The sequence below is a fragment of the Thunnus albacares genome, chromosome 7 (genome assembly GCF_914725855.1).
Source record: "Thunnus albacares chromosome 7, fThuAlb1.1, whole genome shotgun sequence".
Lineage (NCBI taxonomy): Eukaryota > Metazoa > Chordata > Actinopteri > Scombriformes > Scombridae > Thunnus > Thunnus albacares.
Window position 1 is genome coordinate 20043774 of NC_058112.1, and position 24508 is coordinate 20068281.

General features: G+C 40.1%; 1 protein-coding gene and 1 non-coding gene across 5 annotated transcripts; both read right to left on the reverse strand.

The window, feature by feature from the left end:
- Positions 1 to 11370: 11370 nt before the first annotated feature.
- Positions 11371 to 24369, reverse strand: kif23 (kinesin family member 23). Of its 4 annotated transcripts, XM_044357346.1 has the most exons (24): positions 24097 to 24369; positions 23778 to 23844; positions 21562 to 21690; positions 20717 to 20822; positions 20386 to 20522; positions 20162 to 20274; positions 19909 to 20079; positions 19722 to 19766; positions 18769 to 18881; positions 18358 to 18479; positions 18120 to 18222; positions 17962 to 18041; positions 17740 to 17859; positions 17487 to 17646; positions 15808 to 15969; positions 15528 to 15694; positions 15261 to 15434; positions 14889 to 15092; positions 13812 to 14171; positions 13386 to 13619; positions 13130 to 13218; positions 12975 to 13038; positions 12010 to 12080; positions 11371 to 11932 (listed from the first exon to the last, which is right to left on the reverse strand). In XM_044357346.1, the coding sequence occupies exons 1-24, from the start codon at positions 24108 to 24110 to the stop codon at positions 11917 to 11919; spliced, it is 3021 nt and encodes a 1006-aa protein (XP_044213281.1). In that variant the 5' UTR covers positions 24111 to 24369; the 3' UTR covers positions 11371 to 11916. The 4 variants fall into 4 exon arrangements, with proteins under 4 accessions (XP_044213281.1, XP_044213282.1, XP_044213283.1 ...); XM_044357347.1 differs by lacking the exon at positions 19722 to 19766 and having other exon boundaries at positions 24097 to 24368; XM_044357348.1 differs by lacking the exon at positions 13812 to 14171 and having other exon boundaries at positions 24097 to 24367.
- On the reverse strand, positions 18597 to 18693 carry LOC122986578. Its single transcript, XR_006404337.1, has one exon. It is a non-coding gene; the product is annotated as a Z30 small nucleolar RNA (small nucleolar RNA).
- Positions 24370 to 24508: the final 139 nt, after the last annotated feature.

The window sequence follows — 24508 nt, forward strand, 5'->3', positions numbered from 1 at the left end:
CCATGACAATGAAAGCAAAGGTTTCCAATACTGACATCAGATTCTGATTCATTCGTTCATGTGAAATAATCAATGTTGATCCAACTCTGGCAGAAAATAGTAGTGTGTGTTTATGTGGAACCCCATCGCATAAGAAACTGAAAACAGGGTTTAAGGGCCTTAAAAACACAAACAACACGCTGATCAATAACAGAATATTGTTTGTCCACTTCTTAATTTATTCTTGTCATTTTATGGAGACTGGCAGATGCAGAAGCTCAATATTGTTCTGTTTGTTTTCCAGAGCCTCCTGTAGATTAAACTGCACTGAACAAACAGAAGGTGCTGTTAGCTGATGGGTTTATAATTTCCTCTTACTTCAAAATTGCAAATAAGGCAAAACTCAAACGTTATTCAGCTGCCCTCTATATTTAAAGCTTCTTTATGTGGAGAAATTGCCTTTAGTACTGATTTTGCTTTGAGTTGATTCATCTACACATTTATTGAATTAAAGTGCTAGTTGTGCAATCTGATGGTGAGTGTCATAATCAGGCTGTTGATATTGGCAGCTGTTTGACCTTGCATAAACCGAAACAAACTCTCCTTCAAGAGCGAAACCTTCACCTGAAGTACTCAGCTGTTCACGTAGGACTGTCAGCAAGTCTGGGCCTGAATGCACAGAGTGCCCTCGGCCAGGAAAGTGAGGCGCAAGAGAGGAGAGACTGAAGTCTAACAATAACATCCACATAAAAGACAGGTGATAAAATAAATGTCACTCTTGTCAAACACGGAAGTCACTGAGGCAAAAGTAAGCAGGAATTTGCTTTCTTCCCTTTTCTTATTATCTTTATTATTATTACTGCACCAGGCGGTCAAGGTTCACTAACAGAGCACACTTAACCATGTATCCTGTCACACACACACACTCACTACCACACACACATAACTCTCTGTCTCTCTCCTAACACCAGCCCTGCTCTGTGTGCTCTGCTAATATTGACTCTCCTGACTAACACTGCCTCTATTGAGTCAAACACAGAGCTGTTTGACTAGAATTAGAACATCATTGAGATAACAGCCGTGGACCTGTCCAGGCTGGAGCTGTGGTGTTAATATAAAGCAGAGCAGGAGAACCGCCACTGATGATTGTCAGTGAGTGGGCTGAAGGTGCAGAGGTGGCGCTCACAATCTGTTCCCTACACAAATGTTTTCTCAGTTTGCGACTTTTTATCACGGATACACAATGACAGCCACTTGTGAAATTGTCTTCTTGTGAATTCACACACGGCATTGTTGTCTCAAAGCTGTTTTTTTATGTCCGTGTGGTTTTTCTGTCATTAAAGCTCATTGAGTCCTTGAGGCTATAAAACCGGCGTGTCACTAGGACCATTGTGTCGCTTGTGTGTCTGTGATGAAAACAAAGTGCTGTCAAACTTGTTGGCGGCTGGAATAAAAGCTTGCACTAGTGTGCCAAAGCACGTTTTTAATCTGAATGCAGGTATTAAATTCTTATCTTCGGTTACACATTGCAGCTATAATGTTAACAGCTCTACCCAACCATAAAACACACACACACACATACACACACACACAGATAAGCGAACCCACTCGACTACTCAGTTATCCTACTCACGTACTAGTATTGCTCTTTATCTCTCTGTCACTCTCACACATTTCACAGACTTACTCATTCTAGTTTGCTGCTAAATTGAAAATTTTCCCAGCATGGCAAATATGCAGTTAAAAATGATAAAGGTGGCAGATATACCATAAAAATTTTAAATTATTTTTGAAACCATGTGTCCTTGATATAAGATAGAGTTAGACAAAGCAGGCTTCTCATTTCTACCCAGTGACTGTCAATTTTGCCAGCTGAAATGACAACCATCACTAGCAGATTTTATCAGCTGTAGCTAGCTAGCTGATTAAGCTAACATTAGCTCCATGAGTTAGTTGAAAATGCCATCTCTAGTGCACTTTTTAATGTTTCCAACTCGTTTTAAAACTGGAATCTTGTAAAAAAAAAAAAAAAGGGGTCTTAAAAATAGACAATATGGCTACATAAATGATAATATGCTAGAGGACTGAGGCTAATTAAGGAGGTTTTTCACATCAGGGACCCAGGTATTTGACCCCAAAGTCCAGTTCATTTGATTAGTGAGAACACTGTGTACCACAAAGTTGAAAAAGTGGTCTTGTGTACGGTTCATGTGTACTTAGTTACGGTTTGCATCAAGTGTGAAAACTACTGTAAAACACAGAAGTGGACTGCTATTTAGAATGCGACGTCATAATTATTCGACTGTCCCGTTCAAACATGGCTGTGAAAGGATCGCTCTGGTCTACTTGAATTAAATGCTTGCTTGAAGTTTGGGCAGACGAAAACATACAATCACAATTGGACATTACACACAAAAATATAATAGGCATAGAGTGAAGGTCAACTCCATTGTATGGGCTTGGGATATTGCAATTGGTGTGCTTTTCTATACTTGAGCGACAACATAATTGTTGTGTAGTTGATGACGTAAGCGTACTCTTCTTCTTCTTCATTGTGTTTAATGGTGGATCTCAAACCAACTACATGCATAATCAATGTTGAAAACATGGGGAGAGCATTTTTCTTGTCTTGTGAGGTGGAGCTAGTGAATCTTATAAGTATGATGAGGAAAAATGTAAGATTTAGACTGTTATTTAGCTTCTTAGCTTAAAGTACATACTTGTTTGTATTTTAGACCTTGTGTGGTCACTTTTAACGTTACAAGAGAAAAGGCTTTTTTAACATGACGCTATCTTGGGTAAGGTTGGCTGGGGTCGCTGAACTGTAAACATCCCCAAATCCAGTAAAAAGCTGCTAATGTTAAGCTAAACTCTGGTAGCATCAAGTGAGGAAATACGAAACAGTAGGTAACCTGTAAACCCACAAATATTTGTAGATAGTTAATAATTTGCTCCTTGCATTTGAAAGCAATGCTCAGTCACAACTGGTAGTAAGCTAGTTATTAAATAAAAGTAAGTTCATTAGTCGGACATGCTAAACAGCAGATAAACACACCATTCCTTACACTTTTACTCTTGTGTTTTTGGATTTTGGAAAGACAACAAAAAAGACATCACCCTCCAAACTCTTTAAATAATGTGCATCTCAAGAGCACCATGCACACTGTTTCAACATGTGGACATATCCAAAGCATGACAGACCTGTCGTGTCTAATTGCTGTTTGAAAGAGAGGGTTAACGAATGGTCAATTCTGCAATAAATTTTCATGGTGTTTCTGTAAATCATCTGTTACTCTATGTATGTGATACTGCTTGTTGAGTCCAGCCATCTGGGTCAGGGGCAGGCCATGTTTGTCAACCAAATGAAAGGCGGGAAAAGATGAATAAAAGGCTGCTGCTGCAGATGGCGGTGCAGCAGTCTTTTCTGCTTATGTGGTTTCATTTTATCCCTACAGGCCCTCATGATATTTTGAATTGCCCCGGGGATATGTATTCACTCGGTCATGTAAGCTAAATGAACCATCCATAATGTAAATGAGAGAGAAAGAGAGATTGAGAGAGAGACAAGGATGCAAATGTAGTGGTGCCCCTGGTGTTGGGAGGGAAGAGAAAGAGATGTCAGCATTTTCCCACATTTCACTTTCAAATGAGCCACAGCTGACTGGAGAGTCCAACCTTCGCTCTGCATATGCCAAATAGCGCAATTACTTACCAAAAGATTCAACAGTATGTGAATTTAAAAAGTCAAAAGCATCACAAATGCGGTTTATTCTGTAATGTATATGAAAGGACTTCTCATCCTTGTCTTGGATTTGCATGAGCAGAGATGATTCAGTCCCTGCTCCATCATTTACAGAGTTGCTGACTCTATTTCACTGGCTGGCAAGAGTTATGTGCTCATGTGTGTGTGCGTTTTTTTTGTGGATGAACCTCCACCCCCAGCTTTTCTATACCCACTTAGCAAGGTCCCAAATGAACTGTTTTCCCATTTAGGAGACGGAAAGCACTTTTGTAAATAGTTAATAGCTTTCCAGGGATGCAGGTTGTGTTTTAAGTGCAGAGTAATCACAGTTGGAAATTCTTGTCTGCCTGTACAAGTCACAACACAAGGTAACCACATAACAACACTGTTGTTGTCTGCACTCCATCTCATTTCAATCAGTAATTACCCGGCGTATTTGCACTTGGCACTGCAAAAAAACATGACGCAAGTTACTTTGTGTCCTCGATGAGAAATATTTCCTGGCATTTCACTGCTTCCAAAATGTTACAGCCAATTTGATATTAGATAAATATTTGAGCTGGCATGCAATGAAGCATATGTCAGATGAGCAAAAAGCACTGGCACAACGGATGCATTTATCTGCTCAAAGGGAGGAAAAAGACAAGGGAGAGGCCTTGTCTGTTCTCCATTAGAATCCACTCAGTTCTTCTACAAACAGAGAGGATGCTAGCCAAACAAGCTTATTCAAGGGGGTTCTGTGTGGACCGTGTTAGCTCAGCAAATCCAGCTCCACAAACATGCTTCAAAGAATCCTGCTATCTCCGCAGAGCCTTTGATGTGGGTATTGATCATGCAGCGGTCTGTGAGAAAGAGAGATGCAGTGGAGGTTTAGTATTCTGTTCTGGCTCAGATAGAATAGATAATAGCAAAAACATGCTCTCCCATCACGCCGCCCTGTGCTTCAGTTATGACAGCTGCACAACCATTTTCTGGCTCTGAGGTGGATGCGATTAGGAGTAAAAGACAAGGGAAGAGCAAATCGGATCATTTGCCCCGAGGACAGGTCACAGAGCATTATGTTTACCACAGTGGAGGAGCTGGAACAGAATCCAAATAAAGTCAAAACATGAGTTGACAGAGAAGAGCACCACCCCTCCAGGTGACAGTATAAACAATCTGAGATTTGTATTTCTAAAAAAGCATTCACACAGCTCGTTTTATAAGGTCACCTCATTCTCAGGAGGAAAACGAGTACATTTTTGATTGTTCCTGGTGTCACAGCACAGTGGCAAGAAAAGCAAAGCAAACAAAAACAAAGCCAACGTTTCCAGAATCACACAGTCACGCTGTATGCTATAGAAAGACAAACAAAGTCTGTTCTTCTTAGCATGGTAAAACAACCACCCACAGCCCTGCTCCTGTCTCACACTGAGACCATTAGTCACAATGATTTCTCTGCCAGCTGTCCTGGTGTTTGCTTAAGCTAGCCTCGCAGGCAGGTTGAGCCTCATTTGAATTCTCACTTCAGTTTATTAGGCATGCGCTGGATCATTAGTATCCAGTAAGCCTGATGCAGATGTGTTCCTCAGGTAATGTTCAAAAGCAAATCTGAGCAGCCATTAATCGTGTGGATAAACACACCATGAAAATAGCATGCTCTGAGAATTACATGAACTCACTGTCATCCAGCGTTGTTGCTTTTTTGGAACAATTGTCCCGTTCACCTTGTCAACAGCAGTCGCAGCCTGCGCTCTAATCTTATTTGTGCGCACGGATGCTGTAATCTCAGCCTTCATACACATACCTGGCCTTGTGTGATAAAAGTTGCTGCTTTGTTCGAATGAATGAACTTTCAACTTAGCAATATCTAATGAATTAAATAACAACTCCTTAATGCACCATGTGTACTGTAATTGCTGACTATTTACAAAGTGCAATGTGCAAGGTACTGGATAAGAGCAGCAGGGTGGCGAACTATTTTAAGATAAACAGCTGATGTGTGCATTCAAAGAGGCTTTTGTGTTTGCTTTTGTGTGGGAGTTTGTGTGTAGCTACCTGACTGAGCTTAATGCAGATATGAAAATCATGTGGCGCTATTTCACCCTCCTCCAAATGCCACCTATGATTGTTCAGATAAGCTGGTTCCAGTGTGAGTAATTTGCATGACAGCTCTGGCAGGACAAGGGTTTGAAATACCTTTCTCCCTCTCTCTGTAGCAAACAAGGCCTCAGTTATCAGTTCAGCAGCTTAATAAGACGTGTTTTTAACACTCATTTAGTCTTTGTACTTGCAGAAATGACGCGAGAAGATTCATGTGATGTGAGAAAGTTGAGTCAACCTCCACCACATCCAAATACCATTTAGTCATCATACATCATGCTGCATTGTACCATTGTCAGTACAATCATTTCTGGCATCTCCTCTCCTTTCATTTCATCAGCAAACTGCTTGGAGCGCTGCTTAAATAATCAGCCAACTGCACGCAAAGCCCGGTTACGCCGCAGCGTTAACTAGATGAGATCAACCACTTGTAAAAAAGCAGGCAGACTTTTCTGCGAGGGACACATTGTGGTTACAATGAAAGTGAGTCAACGGAAATCAGTCATGGCACACTGTCACCACAGTGAGGACACAGCCAGCTAAAAGTGCAGCCAAGCCACATATACTGGGCAAGGAGAATGCACTCAACTGACAGCTGCAAGCACTTAGTCGACTGCCAAGAACAAAGACAGGGAGGAAAAAACACTATTCAGCTCAATTTGGCTATAATGAGCCTGATGAACACAACAATGGGTTCCAATATTTTCAGCAAGAAATCAGTCATGTCTTGAATTGCTTTTGTCAGAGGTCAACTTTCTCCGTGTTGATGTGTAACCACAACAACAAGCATGAGGACAAATGGATTCCTCATTACAACTTGAGCTCGAAATGATAACTTGGACGTGAGGACATAAAACGCATAGTGACAGACTTAACATCTGTTACAGTCGTCGTTGGAAAAAGCCATCATCTCTGTAAAGTAAGAATACAGATAAGCAAGATGTAGCATGTCTGATAGAGTCTGAATGGAGCAGTTAAGTGACATGAAGGACTAAAGGCAGAGCAGCAGCAGCAGAAGGAGGAGGCAGCAGATGGGATGAGGTATTCTGAACCACTAACCACATGCACTTAAGGGTCAGAGCAATTCTCATCCAATGTGGTTCTAAACAGCTGAAAAACCAAACTTCACCTGCGGGAGTCTGCGAGTTTGTGACTCTTTGACCCATCTGCTCGTAACAGCCGCACCAGCAGAAAGAGAGTGGGAGCTTTTACCTCTTATTAACACTGAACACGGTGCCTCATGCCTCCAATGTGCGTGTTAGTATGCATTAAGGCAGAGGAGCGTGAGCTGAGCAAGCAGTGAAGAGGAGCCCGCAGAAAAAAAAAAAGCTAGATGAGTCCCGAGAGGCTGGGAGATGGGCTGAATGACAATTGACTGGCTGTCAACACTCATCTGCATTCGCATATCTTTCTGGCCCGACACATTTAGCTGGCAGGCAGCCACAGCCTTGACATATGAAGACGTAGTGTACAGACCCTGCTCAACCAAAGCTCTCATGCAGTATTTACACGTGTTTCCCACTAATTGACTTTCATTGTCAGGGATTGTTATCTTTGCCACTAAAAGAAGGCAGAAAACCTTGTAATAGGTTCTGGTTTAAAGGACAGCTCTGGCTGTGATTGAGGTACTTGCCTCGACATGTCCTTCAAATCAGCAACCATTCGGTTGTTATGATACAGCTCGGGAGGCAACTGAAACCGCCATCATACCTCAGATGCCCCGTACAGCCAAGTATAGTCCTGCTGGATAGGGTTACGCTTTCATCACACCTATTTAAACTCATGCCCACTTTTCATAGCCTGATTCAGTACAGCGTGTTAATCATGTACGAAGGAAGAGGTCATGAACCTGCTGCCAGAGTCAAATTTGACAAAACAAAATACCAAATATCTATATTAAAGCAGCTATAATCAATATTTTTATATCAAAAAAGGTTCACATGACTACTTGTGTGTGAAAAAGATCTGTCTTAGAGATGAACCCACAGTATTAAACAATTATCACCCAACTCTGCAGTTCCCTTCACATCTAGGGAGCTTTAAAGCGTCCTCATTGTTTCGGTTTTCTGGTGTACAATGGTACTGTTTGATTCACTCCCACCACTCTTGTATTGTTGTTTTCAGCCAAAGAAAGCAGATATTTTCAGAAAAAAAAGCTCTTAAAAACCCACTGTGCACCTACCCTGCACCAAACAGCAAACAGACAATGTAACGACTGTCTGGTGAACACAGTGCTGCATTTAGCAGCTAAAGAGTCGGATATTTCCCTCAGGAGTAAGTGAAGAGTATTGGAAGAATATTGGAAACACAACTCCAATGAATGCTAATTTTGCATCTTCGCGTCTGATGGATGTGTAAATTGGTAACTGTTTGCCAATAACTTTTTCCTATATCAATGTTGTATTCACAGCTCGTTTCTGCAGCCTGCTAGCAGCTCTGTGAGACTGTACATGAGCTGAGTGTTCACACCAGCATGCTAACATGCTCACAATGATAATGCTAGCATGTTGATGTTTAGCAGGTATAATGTTTAGCTTGTTGACAGTGTTTTGTTTAGCTTGTTAGCCCGGTAACATTTACTTGTTAGTGCTAAACACAAAAAACACCGGAGGCTGAGGTATATATTTGGAGAAATTTCAATAAAGAACTAAAAAGTGAACTTCATGGAGGCGCTAGAGGAAAAGTCAGGAGATCACCGAAGTTATTGGCATCCGTCCTCTAAAGACCATTAATGTTTGTACAAAATATAATAGAAATCCATCTTATCATTGTCGAGATATTTCAGTTTGGAAAAGTAGTTGACCAACCAATAGACAGATTGACATCATTGACCGTAAAGCTATATGCTACTAGCATGACTATAAATCAGTTATTGCAAGTTTAATTAGAAAAAGATTTGACTTTTGAGCCATCAGTGAGTAAAATTATGTGTTAAGGAAGTAGAAAATATATATAAAAATATATATAATATGTGTGTGTATATATATATATATATATATATATATATATATATATATATATATATATATATATATAATTTTTTTAACCATTTTAATTATGAATGGCCCTCATCAGCATCATGGATTAGTGTGAAAATTATTTCATCCTGTCTGTGCCAAAAGGCAGCTTAAAACCTCTTTATCACAGTCATTCAAGCAAAGAGTCAATAAAACATTGCAATTAGGCTTGCTCTTTTAAAATCTGAGATGGTCTAATTGACTGTGTGTATTCAAGTAGAACATCCGAATTCCCTCCAGCAAGTTTAATAACATTGATAAGTATTGAAGCTTGAAATTCAGAATGATGTATTCCTACAATACAGATGGATGGATGGTGGTGTCTTAAAGACTTGGTTTATGCATACTTCAGGCCTTTGTGTGCAATTTTCATTTATTTTCCACAAGAGTCTCTTTGAATCAAGTAATGTTGATCAGAGGCTCAAACAGGAGTTTTGTAATAACATCTTTATAATACTCGTGCCACTTGGTGGTGGAGGGCTCGCAGTGAGGAGCTGGGGATAATAGTGTGGTGCAGCACATCAAACAGAGCCTGGTCAAAAAGCAAAGCACTCAATATCTCATAGGAGTGAATTTAATGGCCACTGGTTGCTCTGGGCTCTTGACCCTCTCCAAGAGGCTCCATGTTAGTCACTCTCCAGTGCTTTCCAATTGAAGCCCAGCCAGACTGGTAGCAGATGAGATTTCAACTGTCTACTTAAAGCTGAGATGACTGTACCACTAGCTTCAGCTGATCATCGTACTGGTGATGACCAGTTGGTAAGAGATAGTGAAGCGGGTCACTGACATTTTAATAAGCTCTAGTTTTGCTGGTGTTTTCAAGCTCAGGGCCTTTTCACACTCATGTCTGCGTATAGTGGTTTAAAATGCATTGTAGATTGTTATTCAAGCAATAATTCACAATATAATTTGGTACTTCATCATAAAAAAGTAGCAAAAACAAGTACAGTGATGCAAAGTAACTAAGTGCATTTACTCCATAACTGTAATTAAGTGCAGTTTTTAATTTGAGATACTTAAATACTTCCATTTTATGCCACTTTATTCCACTACATTTCAGAGATAAATACTTGTAAATACTCTTACTTTTTATTCCATTACATACAGTCGACAGATATCGTTACTAGCAACTTTAAATATCAATATTTTACATAAAAAACATCTGATCAGGTTGTAAAATGTGATTAGGACTGCAACTAACGATTATTTTAATGAGCGATTAATCTGTTTCTTATTTTCTCAATTAATCGATTTGTTGATTGGTCTATAAAATGTCAGCAAATGGTGGAAAAAGTCGACCACTGTCTCCCAGAGCCCAAGGTGACGTCTTCAAATGTCTTGTTTTGTCCTGACCAACAGTCCACAACCAAAAATATTCAATATACCATAATAGAGGACTGAATAAACCAGAACATATTCATATTTTTGAGAAGCTAGAATCAGAGAATTTTGACTCAAAATGATTAATCAACAATCAAAACAGTTGATTAATTTTCTGTCGACTGAATAGTCAATTAATCGTCTAATTGTTGCATCTCTAAATGTAATTCATTTAGATTATTGCCATATGCTAAGTAATTCAAACACTGCTTATAAAGTTCTACATCACTTAAAATACAATATGTAACACAGGGGACATTTTGTCACCTAAGTACTGTAATTTCTCATACTTCAAGTACACCTGGCTGCTAATACTATATTGCTTCCACTTATCAATTCAGTATTTTTATGATGTGGTTTTGTTGTCATTTACTTAAAGATCTAAACACTTTTTCCGCCATTTTTTCAAATGCAAACACTAGTCTGTGTCCATCAGTTGGCAGAAAAAATGTCTCAACAGTAAAAAAGAAGAGTTGCGTCATGACTGAACTACCAAACGAGAACCAGCCACCCTGCACTGACGGCCAGGACGCACTCAGACTTTTTAATGTCTGGGACCCAGCTGACTGTGCGTGAAGGCAGCCAACCAGACTAATTTAATATGGATTTATATACAAGGTGTCTTGTTTAACATAATGAATATCTAATCAAGCATGAGCACAGGAAAGCAATTTCAGCAAAGTAATTGAAAGCAGACTTTGTTTATATGACAGAGAATATTGCTACACTATTGGCACAGGACAGCCCAGCGCTCTAACTCAACATTAAATCTCTTTTCAAGCATCATTTTGAAATAAATGGGTAGTCTCTCCTTATTAGCCTATCAACAGTGCTGCTACATATTGCTCATGTGTTGTTTTATTCGGCATGTGGTTGCTTCTTTAATGAGATACAGAAATCTTTGCCTCTTCTAAGTAACATTTATAAAGCTCACATTTCCTGTCATATTGACATCATGCCAGCAGAATAGTTCAGTATGAAGGATGTCTCCTCACAGCAGTCAGGCCTCAACTATTCCTGCAGTGTAACTGAACCCATATGTTCGAGAGTTATAATGGACAGCTGTCCTGTGCTGCCATCTAGTGTTCAGCTCCTGGTGCTGATTGTTTGAAGTATTGTGCTCTTCTGTAAATGCTGCATTGTACATTAATCTATTTGCTTACAACAAACTGGTGTTTCAAAGGAATTTTATTCCCCTGGAGTGTACGGTGAAGGAAGGAGAGCTCAGTTTATCAATGGCAGAAGCACATTTTATATATGAAGAAAGAAATTCAAAATGAACAGATTGTTAAAAGTCTTAATTTGAAGCTCACTATTATTCCAGCAGACAGTATGTAGTAAACCAAACCAATATCACAACAACTTCTCTTATGTGCAATGATGAATGAATTCCACATGTGCCAAGTAACAAATGTGACTATTTTACACACACAAACAGATCCTTTCAGCAGCAGGGTAACAGTAACTAAATATTTGCCACCATCCTTGACTGATTCAAATAACACTTGTTTTTTTATAGGTTCAAACACAATATATAAAATATTTTAAAAAATGACTTTGGTGACCCTTGTATATACACTTTTGCATACATAAAAAAAAAGCATGGAAAATGTTTAAATAGTTTCACTAGAGAGAAATATAAAAGATTTCAGACTATTGCACAACAGCCAGGTGAGGATATCAGGGAGTGACCAGTGGAGCAGCCGCCAGCTGAGCTTAGGGTTTTCTGCGCCTGTAACAGAACAGTTGTTAATGTCAGGAAAAACAAAATGCTTTTCTCAGGTGTAATCAATACAAACAGAAGCTTACTTGGTGATTCCATGATGCTCATAACCAGGACCCATGTTTGATCCAGCCCTCATCTCCAAAGCCACGGAGCACTGTGAAGAAAAGACAGTGAGACCAAATATACTCCTCAAAGTGTTGACCACGCATTTATTTAATTAAGGTATAATATGTAACTTTTCCGCATTAAAATGTCTATGTATGTAAATGTCTATGTAAACGACTAGACTTATGTTATATATTTTGTTGAGTTGTGTACTTATATTATCCCAAATGTTTCCAATAATGTTCAAACCCAGAGAAATCTGTGCTTTTAATCAAGGTAACGGTCTGTTTCATTTGGTTGGCAGTCAATGGCATCGCTACTTCATGACGTTATCAAACTGACTTTTGTTATTGTTTTGATTAAGAGACCCCTAGCGGCAGAAAATTACATAATATGCATTTAAATGATGGGCCATCGTTTGCTGCAACACAATGTACAGATTACTATAGATGAACAGTTTTTGTTGCTGAAACTTGAAATATGTTTTAATAATCTTGCATGAGATGACCTGGGCTGGATTTTAAAGTTATCAGGTACATCTCTAACCAAATAAAAACATTCCCTCCATCTTATGAAGCTTTTGTTCAGTTTTTGTTGACATTGTCAGATGTGTAGATTAAACTCATGATGTTGTCAGTCTATGTGATGTACTGGGTTACATTAAATTGAAAAGAGTTTGTCTTGTGTTCTCTGCCACTATTTACAGACATAAAGGGGGACAGAAATTTAGAAGTACCTCTAAATGTGACTGATACTGAATTACCAGATCGTAAAATGCTCTTAACTCATGAAAACTGGACAGACTTATACTGTTACTGACTAGCCAACTCTACCTTCCATATTTATGAGAGGTTAATTTCATGATCAATCTACTGTTATATATATTAACATAGACATGGGATAGTGTTTAATATTGGATACTAATCAGTATTAATCATCCTACCCTCTTCTCCACATCAGTTCGATCTCCATTAGCAGGGGTGCCTTCTGAAGATCTTCTCTTGCGGCTTAGAAACAAATAGTGACACATACAAAATGTTAAAACATCAGTATAACATCTGGCTAATCAGTAGCTAATAACAGGCAATGAACTGCTACCTTGGGACAGTGGTGAGCTCCTGTTTCAGCGTCTCGATGTCAGTGAACTGGACAGCCTGTCCTCCTCCTCTGGTTTTGATCACCTCGCCCTGGAAAATGAAGAGCATGTCTTGAGTAGTGGCCACAGTCTCTTATGTAGTAGTTTACGCAAAGTGTACTCAAGTGTACTCTGTAAACACACAGTTGAGGTTTTGCATTTGCAGAAAATGACTTAGCTAGTGCAGTACATGTAATCTTGTTCTTTAAGCAGACTTACCTTAATAAGTTTGGTCTGTATCTCGCCATCAGAGGCAACTTCCTGGTGCGTTAACACATATCTGTCACACTTGGACAGGGCCTTCTCACTGGGGGCAGACACTTGGATGGCATTGGGGATGACGGGCTGCAAAACTGTACCCAAGTCCAGGTTGGAGGAGGGCTTGTGGTCCACCCACTTCTCTCCACCAGCAGAGCGGGAACGACGGTGCAGCGGCCGAACCGGAGTCGTCGTCTACTCCGATCAGTGTGGAAGCAAGAAAAAAACAGATTCATAAAATGCAACTTATAGGAACCCTACATGGGGAAAAACTGTGTCAAATATTTTCACATCATTAGTAGACAGGAAATAATCTGCATCCCCTGAACACAGAAACCTGATTTCACTCTACAACCTCATGATGCCACCTGCAGCTAACACACTGACCCTGTAGCTTCTCTCAAATAGATCTACGTCAAATGTAGGGGAGGGTGTCCGAGCTTCTTCTTCCCTAGCACAATAAATAGCTCTCCTCCTGGCCCGGCTGGCTGTGGGGGCTGCTGGGGACTGGGTTCTTGTGGGTGTACTGGGGGAATGATATGCCTGCTTGCTGTTCTGGGATCCCCGCTGCTCCCATGCAGAGATGCTGCTAGCCACAGACATAGAGCAACTGCTGCGGGGGATGGGGCAGGCGGGCCTTGGGTTCATCTCAACCTCCTCAACTCTACTGGCACTGACTGGCTGTGACCCTGGCACTGGTCCCACAGAGGGAGAATAAACAGGGGACTGGGGGGCAAAGTGGAAAAACTAGACAGAGAAATCACATAAAAATAAATGTTATGGAGCAGCAGCAGACACTTGTACAGTCTAATGTAGTCAAATACAACAGCCTGGCAAAATATTCTTTGTAAAATTTTTATAGACTGTAGGAAAGAGCAGTTTTATTTTATCGCGTTTAAAATCACCAATACAGCCTCCAAACTTACCAAGTTTATATAGTGTGATCAAGGAAAGACTAGGAGTTTTATTTAACAAATAGCAGATGACAACTTACTTTCAAAGTTGTGTTGGTATGAGTTTGCAGAGGCTTCAGTAATAACGTGGATATTAACCCTAAAACCGACCTTGATGTATAAAATTATGTACTGCCCCTCTGCTCTGTCACTTTAATCTATTTAGTCATTTTTCCTAAAGAAATATAAGTTAAAAAAGAATGTTCAATCAACAACCAACACTAAATTTTAGAATTTCTTTTCACAACGGTAGCCAACTGCTGTCGCACTAATGCGCTGGACTACATTAAAATGTACAGGTGATCACAATAATGCACCTACTGCCATTGCATAGTAATTAGTAATGTTAGTCCGATCATTATAGTGTATTACAAAGAAGAGCACAGCAGCTGTTAACTTAGGAGGGACAGAATTCTGTTTAACAGCCACCGTCTCATATGACAATGTTAGTAACATATTAATCAATCAGGAGCTAGGCAAGTCTTCTACATGTGCATTGTCAACAACATACAGGAATAGGTGAGGGTGAGGCTGATCTCTTTGCAGGGAGGCGTTCCTCTCTGGAGGGCCGCTTAGGCTGCGTCTGTTGCGGTGGAGGTTCAGGGCGACCTGGCGTCTTGCTCTCTGTTACGATGGCCTTAAGCTGCTTCAGCTTCTCGTCTTTCACCCAGAGCTTGTTTTGCATCTCAAGCTGCATCGCATTAACGCGTCTTTCCTGCACGGCAAGAGGCATCATGTTAAAGTGCAACACCTGATACGTGTATAAATGATCATTGGGAATTTTTGGGTATGACACATTTGCTGAAATAAACAAATTGTGCTACTTTAAACAGCTATAGTAGATAAAAGGTTTTCCAATCGTGCAATAAGAGGAGCAACTCACACATTCTTTTTCCCACTTGTGCTGTGTGTCTGTGACGACGCCGTGCATGCGTTGTTCCATGCGTCTCTTGTCAGACTGCTCCCTCATTAGCCTCTGATCTCTGGTGTCCAGCTCATGCCGCAGTGAACGCTTGTCGTCCTCATAGATTTTGGTAGTTTTCTGCAGGATGTCGATCTGGGACAGAGCCATGCAGGACACTTAAGAAACTGAGTATAATTATCCACCACCCAGCACTGTAAGGGAGGTTTGAGTGTTTTGATTTCTCACCTTGTGTTCTTGCATCTTGTTTTTCTTCTCCAAGCGTTCAATCTCAGCCTTGTTGTTCTGGATGATTTTATCCTTCTCTGCTAGTTTGCCATTTTGTTCATGAATATAATCGCCTTTGGAAGCAAGGTTGCCGTCCAGCTCCTGAAGCATAGACTTCATCATGTTGGCTAAAAGAACAGGAATGAGATGAAACATGAGCCAAGATAAGAAGTCCAGGTTAAAATTAGCCTGAACTGTCAAAGCCACGAAGTAAGAGCTGAGCTGAAATGCGAGCAGGCACCTGCTTTGTTGTATTCTTCAATCATCATCTGCCTGATCCTGTATCTGTTCTGCAGAGCTTCGATCAGCCTGGGCAGGGTGATGTCATCGTGAGGGTCAGTCAGCTCAGAGGAGGGTAGAGGTGGGAGGCTTTGCACCAGGTGGTTTATAACAGAGGACACATCTAACGGAACAGCTAGAGTTAACCCAAGACTTTTTCTGTGCTTATAGGCAACAAAATATTACAAACATGAAAGATCTACAAATACAGTATACACCCAAATATTAATAAATATATATATAATAAATATTAACAATAAATAAATACACATAATATTTTTCTGGAAATTATATTTGCAAAGGTTGGGCTGTCTTATAGGTCTTTTCCATACAAGTGCTGGCTTCACTTGACTCGATTTGACTTGGCGTAGCAGGGATTTGCATCTCCATTACAACAGGGCTACCTACTTGAAGGTGTGTCTAACTGATGACGCGCTTGTCTTGAGTTGATAACATTTAAAAGCAGCAGGCTGTATACATCCATGGCTGTGACTAGTGGCCAAAGGAGTAGCTGTAAAATGTTGAACACACACATCATTTCCTTTCCTATAAATTCTTCACAATGAAAGTCCCCCCTTATTTTTGCTGCAAGTGTTTTTATGTCATGCAGTATGGCAGGTACAACAAATTGTTTACTTGTTGGAGGTGAGCGGTTTGCACAAGTGCAGTAAGAGCCTGTTGTCTGCAGCTCTTCATCTAACATCCCACTGTGGCTGTTTCTGCTTGTACTCCTCCTTGCAGTATTTCTTACTGATCTGCTGAACAAATAGCTCCAAATATATATCAAGATCTTGTGGTGTCAGCCTGTTTTTATTGTAAAATAGCGCCGCTAACAAAGTTCTGCTAATTCGGTGATGAACACATTTCCTATCAATTCTTCAAAATAAAAGTCCTGTTATTTTGTTATTTAAACCCTTTTAATATGAAGCGGCAAAAGCAGGAAATGTTGGATTTTCATCAGCAGTAACTTAACACGACTCCTATACAGCTGAAAGCAAATAGGAAGTAAAATGAAGCAGATATCTGGAAGCACAAACAGGAATGCAGAAGACGTACTGAACTTCAAACCACGGAGATTCAGTTAGAAACTACAAAAATATTCAGAGATGATCCATCTCGGGCACAACTAGGCGCATTTAAACTGGTAATGGAAATGCAAATCAATGTGGCATGGTTTGACTCAGCACTGCCAAAAGTGCCAATGGAAAACTATTACATTTGAGGACTAGAGATTGAAATGTCGTTATGCATTCACAACAGCAGAAGACGCCTGAGAAATAAAATAAAAGTTCCCGTTTGACTGCAGAGATGCAACATAATGAGCGACATAAAACCTCATCTAGAGTTCTTAAAACCTCTGAAAGGAGTGAGTACATAGTTAAATAAAAAACTGGGTGAGACAACAAAATTAGAAATGACAATAAGATATAGCCTGACATTTACTGTCTTATTTCATTAACTAAATTTTAAAATGTTTATTTTTATTGATTAATTGCATTGTTCTGTGACAATACATTTAAAAATAGGTGAAATATATTATATCTGCCTACCTTAATTTACTGTTTATTTAACGGGTAATTGTCCTGCAATATTGTGATATTCTTGTAAAGCAGTCTTTTTGTAAAGCTTGTGTTATATTACCTCTGTTTATTGGACCACCACGCTCCTCCAACTTGCGAGACAGTTCCTCTTTAAAGGCCTGGTTTCTATGACGGCGGCCTGGTGTGAAGCCACAGATGGGCCTGTCCACTGGCCGTGCCACTTCCACCTCCTGGGTCATCTCCGCAAACCGCATCACAAGCTGGACAGACAGAGAATCTCGTGTGTCAGACGAAAAGGGACTTGCATCTACATATAAATAAAGTTAGAGAAGCAAGGTACGGGATGAACTGACCAAGGTTTCCTCGTAGTCGTCAGCCTTGGGATTGACACAGACCACCATTTTGACTTTGCCCTCTCCGTCAAAGTAGTTCTTGAACAGATGGGTTACTTTAGAGTCTCTGTAGGGGACCATCTAGAAGAGAGACATTTACATCATTTTATGTATGTATGTGTGTATATATATGGTCCATCAATGAATACATTGAGTGTTCAACTTCAGTCTAGTAATACAAACCCTGTTTGTGCCACACATTTGGTTCTCTCGCAGTATCTCAATGCACGTCCGCAGATTCAGCAGGGACTGATTAATGTTACCTGTAAGGTAACATGTCATTTAATATCACATGAACCTCAGCTATGAGTAAAACCAAATCTTACTGTTGGATAACAAACCTGCTTCACGTATTCGGGTGCCCTCTGCTCCCGTCCTACCGGTGCGCTCACTTCCTGCCAAGTCCACCAGGCACAGCTGACTAACACTCACCTGGTTCTTATCCTGAATAACAAGTTCAGAAAAGATTTAGATTAAAGGAACATGGATCTGATATCAAAATTGGTGCTCCATTATTATCCAAATATGAATTACAGAACTGCACCAAACTCTGGAACCGGATATTTAGTTTCGACTGACCTGGAGAATCGTGTCGCCATCTGCATCAAGGGGAGCCTGAGCCAGTTTAATAATGAACACACTGTGGGAGCGGCTGGACTCTCTGTTCAGCCGGGTGTTGGCAACCTTCCTCTTCTTCTGACCTGGAACAATATTATATGGGCAACTTTTCAGGCATATTTACCAACATGTAGCATCTTTAACTCCAATTTAAACCACTCTAAAACATTATAGGCACAAAACTCCAACTCTTCCATGACCTGCTCAGAGAGAAGATTAACTGAGGTCATTTCCTGGTCAGAGCCGACCCGGAGGGCAACAATACCAGGTCAGTCACATCTACGATCATCAGTGCAGCGTTTTCCTCCCCTTCTTTTACATATTTATCCCCTTACATTTGATTCAGGTCTCTTAAATGATCTTACAACTCACCTCTCCAAAATACTTGAAATGCCTCCTCAGGAGACTTGACTTCAACCTCCATACAACCGGCCACATACATGTTGTGGTTCTGATCCTCTCTGAGGATTTTAGATTGAGGTGGTCTATGTGGAGGAAATAAAAAATGTTAGTCACTCAAGACATAGGATTGCATTTTTCATGCAACAGATATGGAGTGTGGACAAGGGAGGGGTTGCTTGATTCCAGCCATAGAAAGTAATCACTTACAAACATAAAGCAACAAACAGCAGGTTTTAAAGACACTGAGGAGCTTTGCCATGACAAAGACGTAAAGCAGCAGAGTGAGGGCAATATAATGATTTATTTTTGGACTGAAAACACTTGTCATCACTGGAGATGTGCTTTTGGAGGCTGTTTATTGAAGCCAATACTTTCTTGGAACCAATCGAAATGTGTCCATATCAAGTATCAAAAACGGAACTACCAAAGTTTAGAATTAAAAGCTTCCTCCAATGTATACTCTTAACTCAGTCTTTTAATTCTTTAAGAATATCTGATTTAAATCATAATATTGTCAACTGTACAAAAGTTCATGTAAAGTTGCTTGTGTTTAGACAACTTTTAGCATTTTAAAACTATGGCTTCTTTTGTTGAATGAAAAAGGTGTTTTTCCAATAAAATTATCATTAAAAGTATTGTTTTGTTATTTGTTTGTGTGATTTGTGATATTGGGTTATACCAATAAAACTGACTTGACAATGATGCAACATGGGTATCATACCTAAAAATTTCGAATGATACCCAGGCCTACTTTTGAATAACTTCTTAGTTGCTGTGAAAGCACTGGTACAAGAGGAATTTTACTGCTAGTAATTTCCATAAAGTTTATGAATCTCCAGCAATGACAAGGTTCTTTTTGTAATCAGGTCTGCAAACTAAATCAGGCTACTACTCTGATGTATGAGTATGCACTGGTCACATACATAAAGTCAGTGTTCTGGCGCATAGGTGTGCCTCCACCATTCCACCTAGTGAAAAGAAAATACAATAATTTGTGTTCCAGCTTCTTTGCTATACAAAAATAAACTCTAAAAACCACTGTGCTTTAAATATTTCAATGTCATATATCAAAATATGATATTCTTTTCAATTGACATTCCCTGAACTCACTTTGGCTTGATTACGTCTTCCTGAGTTTCCTCAAGGAGATCGTAGATGTAGTTGTTGTAGATTTCTATGTAGGAGACAAAGACGCCGTAGCTGCTGTCCTCATCCACACCGTCTGCTTTAGAGGCCTCCTCCGGCTTAATCATGTCAGCAATTTCAGGATCAAGTTTTTGTCTAAAATCAAAGTAGTGAATTACATGTTATACATCAGTTATATTGTAGCAGATCACTGGTATTGTACAGGAGTCAGACTTACCTGGAGGAGGAAGATTTAGGAGCAGACAGGTTATTATCTCGTCTTTGGCGCTCCAACAATGCATCGACTTCACTCTGGACATCCATGCCATTTTTATCATCTGTCTTGAAAACCTGAACAAACAGGATGAACGGTATTAAACCATTGAAACAGACAGATTTTATATATCAACTTCTGTGGGTACAAAATATGATCAACATCGTTCTTAAGTGCTACTGTCTTACATATCTTTTGGCCTGGTATGGTCCTATGCTGTTGAATATCATGTCAAGAGAGCGAGGTAGAAGTCCACCCAGGCCCGGAGAGCCAGTCATGGTGAACGTCTTTCCACTTCCCGTGACTCCATACGTAAAGAGCAGACCTGCAACAAAGAATATAGAGAAAATGAACTGCCAGACAAACTGAAAAGCTGAGCAGACATGTATGTCCGAGTCTTTATGTTTACAGAGTGAAACCCACAGGTGGCAGTAGCAGAAAATACAGCAGAACAGCTCATATCAGGAAAATGGATACACTTTAACTGGACTTCTTTCTGGAGACGACCGGTGCTCTTACCATTTTTTCCATGGATGAGGTCATCAACAAGAGGTTTGGCAACATACTCAAACAGCTCCATCTGAGATACTGAAACTCCGAAGACTTTTTTGAAGGAATACTGCGTCTGAGAGGCAAAAGAGATGGATATTTAGGGGAAGCATATTTGATTTAATGCAGGCATAAATACATTTTTCAACAAATCTCTTCAAAAGACCAAAACCAACAATGCTAGTCTGTCTCACTACTTCCTGATTTTCCTACTCTGGCTGTGGCACTCCGTCCGAAGCCCATTAGTTCCTACTACAGGTTAATCTTTAAAAAAAAACAACAAAAAAAAAAAAAACAAGTCTCGAATTCACAGTTTCACTTTTTCAAAATGGTCTATCACTGGCTCTCCTGCCAGCTGGATGTGTCTTGAATACCTCAACAGGGAGGCATCCAAAAGGCATCCTTATGCTAATCACCTCAACTGGCACCTTTCAATGTGAAGGAGCAGCTTCTACTACCAGCCCTTCCTGGATATCTGAACTCCACGCTAGAGGGGTTAAATAATCTGTCTGGCCTGGGAGCCCCTTGAGATCTCCCAGAAAAGCTAGAGGACTTGAGGGACATATGGGCTACCTTACTCGGTCTGCTACAACCATGACCTTGACCCTGATAAGTGCTGGAAAATAGATGGACGGGCTTACAAAAGGCCAACTAATTTGTTGATAATAAGAGAAATATACAATATGAGCAACCTTAACCTATAAACCACAACTGTAAAATAATGATGAAATAATGTGTAAATTATGGCAAATGCCTGTGCTATGTCTTTATTATACTGGTATTTATGGAACAAAAGCTACTCCTAGATCCATTACCTCTTTGTACTCTCCATTTCGGTTTGTTTTGAAGCCATCAGGGGCGTGTAGCTGGATGGTGCTGCTGCTGATCACCTCAATGCAGCACTCCTCATCTTCCGCACCCAAAGGTCGCACACGGCAGTACACCTGAGTAAAAAGTTTCAAGTTTCTTTATCGTTACATCTCGTTACACAAGTATAACAGAGTAATAATCTTAGGTTTAAGTTCATTGACAATGCAGTAAGGGGAAAAAAATATTTGAAATAGTGGGGGAAGAAGTAAGGGAGGCGGAGTCCCGATCTATCTGAAAGACTGCCTGACTGTCCACAAAATCACCTTATGCTCAGAGTTCAAGAAAGATGTACACATTTTGTTGGACCTCTGTTTTGGTAGGGACATGTGACCATTGTTGGTATGTATCTGGTTTTCGTCCAGGTCACAGTACAATAACAGCTGCACTTTCATTCTTTAATAACATTGTCTTCTCCCTGGATAAAAAACTATTTTATTTTTTTGCAGGTGATACAATTTTATACGCCCCAGGCTCTACCCCAGCTCAGGCCCTGACTTGTCTTCAGTCTGCCTTTCATGCTTTCCAATTATCATTCCTTAATCACAGACTAGTTTTAAATGTAGAAAAGACCGAGTACATGATATTCTCCACCTCCACCAGTGACTCTGGCACCCATATTACTCTTGCTGAGTCATAAAAATACTTCATAGGCATTTGGCTTGACAGCTGACTATCATTCAAGATTCATATTCAACATTTAACTCCAAAATTAAAAATCAAACTAGACTTCTTGTATAGAATCAAAGGATGTCTGTCGTCCTCCAACCGTAAAACTATTGTGCTGTCGACCTTCATGTCTGTCCTTGAGTATGGAGAAGTTCTGTATTGTCATGCTGCCCCATCAACACTGTGTATCATAGTGCACTACACTTTATCACAAATGACAAATTTCGTACTCATAATTGTTCTCTGTATCTCCAGGTCGGTTGGACTTCCTTATAGGAATTCACAATGATATCGGCATGTCATTGGTATCGGCCAATAAAGGCTTTAAAATGAAATATCGGCATCAGCCTGAAATTAACACTTCTGCCGATATGACAGGCTGATTTGTCGCCTTCTCCTCTGCTGCCTGGCTGTGCTTCCCTACGGACTGTTTCACTTTGACGGTCTGGGTGTTTCCTCCACAGGCTCCACTTCACTCAGCTACCCAACAGACCCGCTACTTCTTCCCACTTAAACCTGAATAACCAACCGGGGCTCAGTGTGTCATTCAGATTAAAGTGAGAAGAAGTGGAGCCTGCGGAGGAAGTACCGGGACCATCAGGGTGAGGCAGTCTGCAGAGGACCTGCTGTGTTTACCTGCACAGACAGGAAACACCTCGGCTGACAGGATGTACCACGCTGTTTGAAAAAAATTCTTTTTGCTTTATAACAGCAGTTGGCAACCAGTGTATTAGGTGCATTAACACCACCTTCTGCTCTGGAGTGTGGACCAGAGATTAAATCCTACCCATTAATCCCGTCTGTCGAATAAAGTCAAAGAAAACCATACTGTAAGTTTTAATCCTGAGCTCATGAACTCCAGTCTTCCTAAGTTCTTCCTTCATATATTGTTTTTCTTGAACATACTTAGTACAGTTTGATTGCATGCGTAATAGTCTCCTCAGCCAGGTGGGAAAAAATATGCGCATATTTCAGTATCAGTGATCAGCCAGAATGAGTTGAAAAATATCGGCAAAAAAAATCCAATATCATCTATCCCTGCTTCCTTATAGTCAAGAAGAAAAAAAAACATCTCATGTTATTCATCTATAAAGCTCTACTGTTGAAGCTTCAAAACTACCTCACATCTCTTCTCTCATTTAAATCTAATAACTACAGCACATGATCCAGTAACTACTTGACCTTAGATATCCTTCAGGTACATACTAATGTTGGCAGAATTGGTTTCAGGTACAATGCACCTTTTAAATTAAATGAACTGCAAACTACCCTCAAACTTGACTCTTTACATTCCTCTTGGACATTTTAAAGCTTTATCATCTAATGTTTTTTATGATTCTTTTAGGTGTTTTTATTAATTCCTTGTTTATTGTGTAGTTGTGTTGTTTCTGTCTGATGATTGTGTTCTTCCCTCAGGTCTGTCTTGGAAGAGACCTTACTCTCAGTTAGACTTCCTGATTAAATAAAGATTAAATAAATAAACTGTAACACTCACCCCAACCGGGTCTTTCTGGTTGCTGGAAGGCTTTTTTGGAGGAGGCCTGCGGGGGGTTTTACCCTTCCTGAAATGAATCATTCACATATTATCAATACAGCTCATTGTTAGTTTTAAGTTTGTCCTTACAGGAGGCGGTGACGAGCTAACAAAGCCACGGGCTAAACTGCGGCTAGTAGCTAACGTTAGCCCCCCGGGCTAACGTGACGGCTGAGCTCGTTAACAAGTCCGAAAACTGTAACACAACATTTAGAAACAGCACAATACTCGCTGGAAATATACTTTGAACGCGATATATAAAATATTAACCACTACTTACGCCTGCCTGATCATTGTAGCTGTTATCTCTCGTGGTTTTTACCGTTCCTGTTGTTACAATTTTGAACTTTCCCTCCGCTCCGCCTCAAGTCATAAGACTTTTCAAAACGAGCCGCTGCAGCCAATAAGATCTCAGAACAGCAGGACACGTGTTTCCGCCTTCACTGCTGAACCTTTTATAGAGATAAGACACATTCAAATATGAAGAAGTCATCAGATAAAACCGGTTAAAACCGATGTTGCTGACTAATGAAACAGTCTAAGAAACCATTCAAACAAAAGTAAACAGCAACAAGGAGAACTAGAGTCTCCACAACAGTATTGTCAGCGATGTCACCATTTTTTAAAAAGATTTTAGATAGTGTTTACTGCAGGATGTGTTTATTTCAGATTGTTATATCCAAATGTTACCG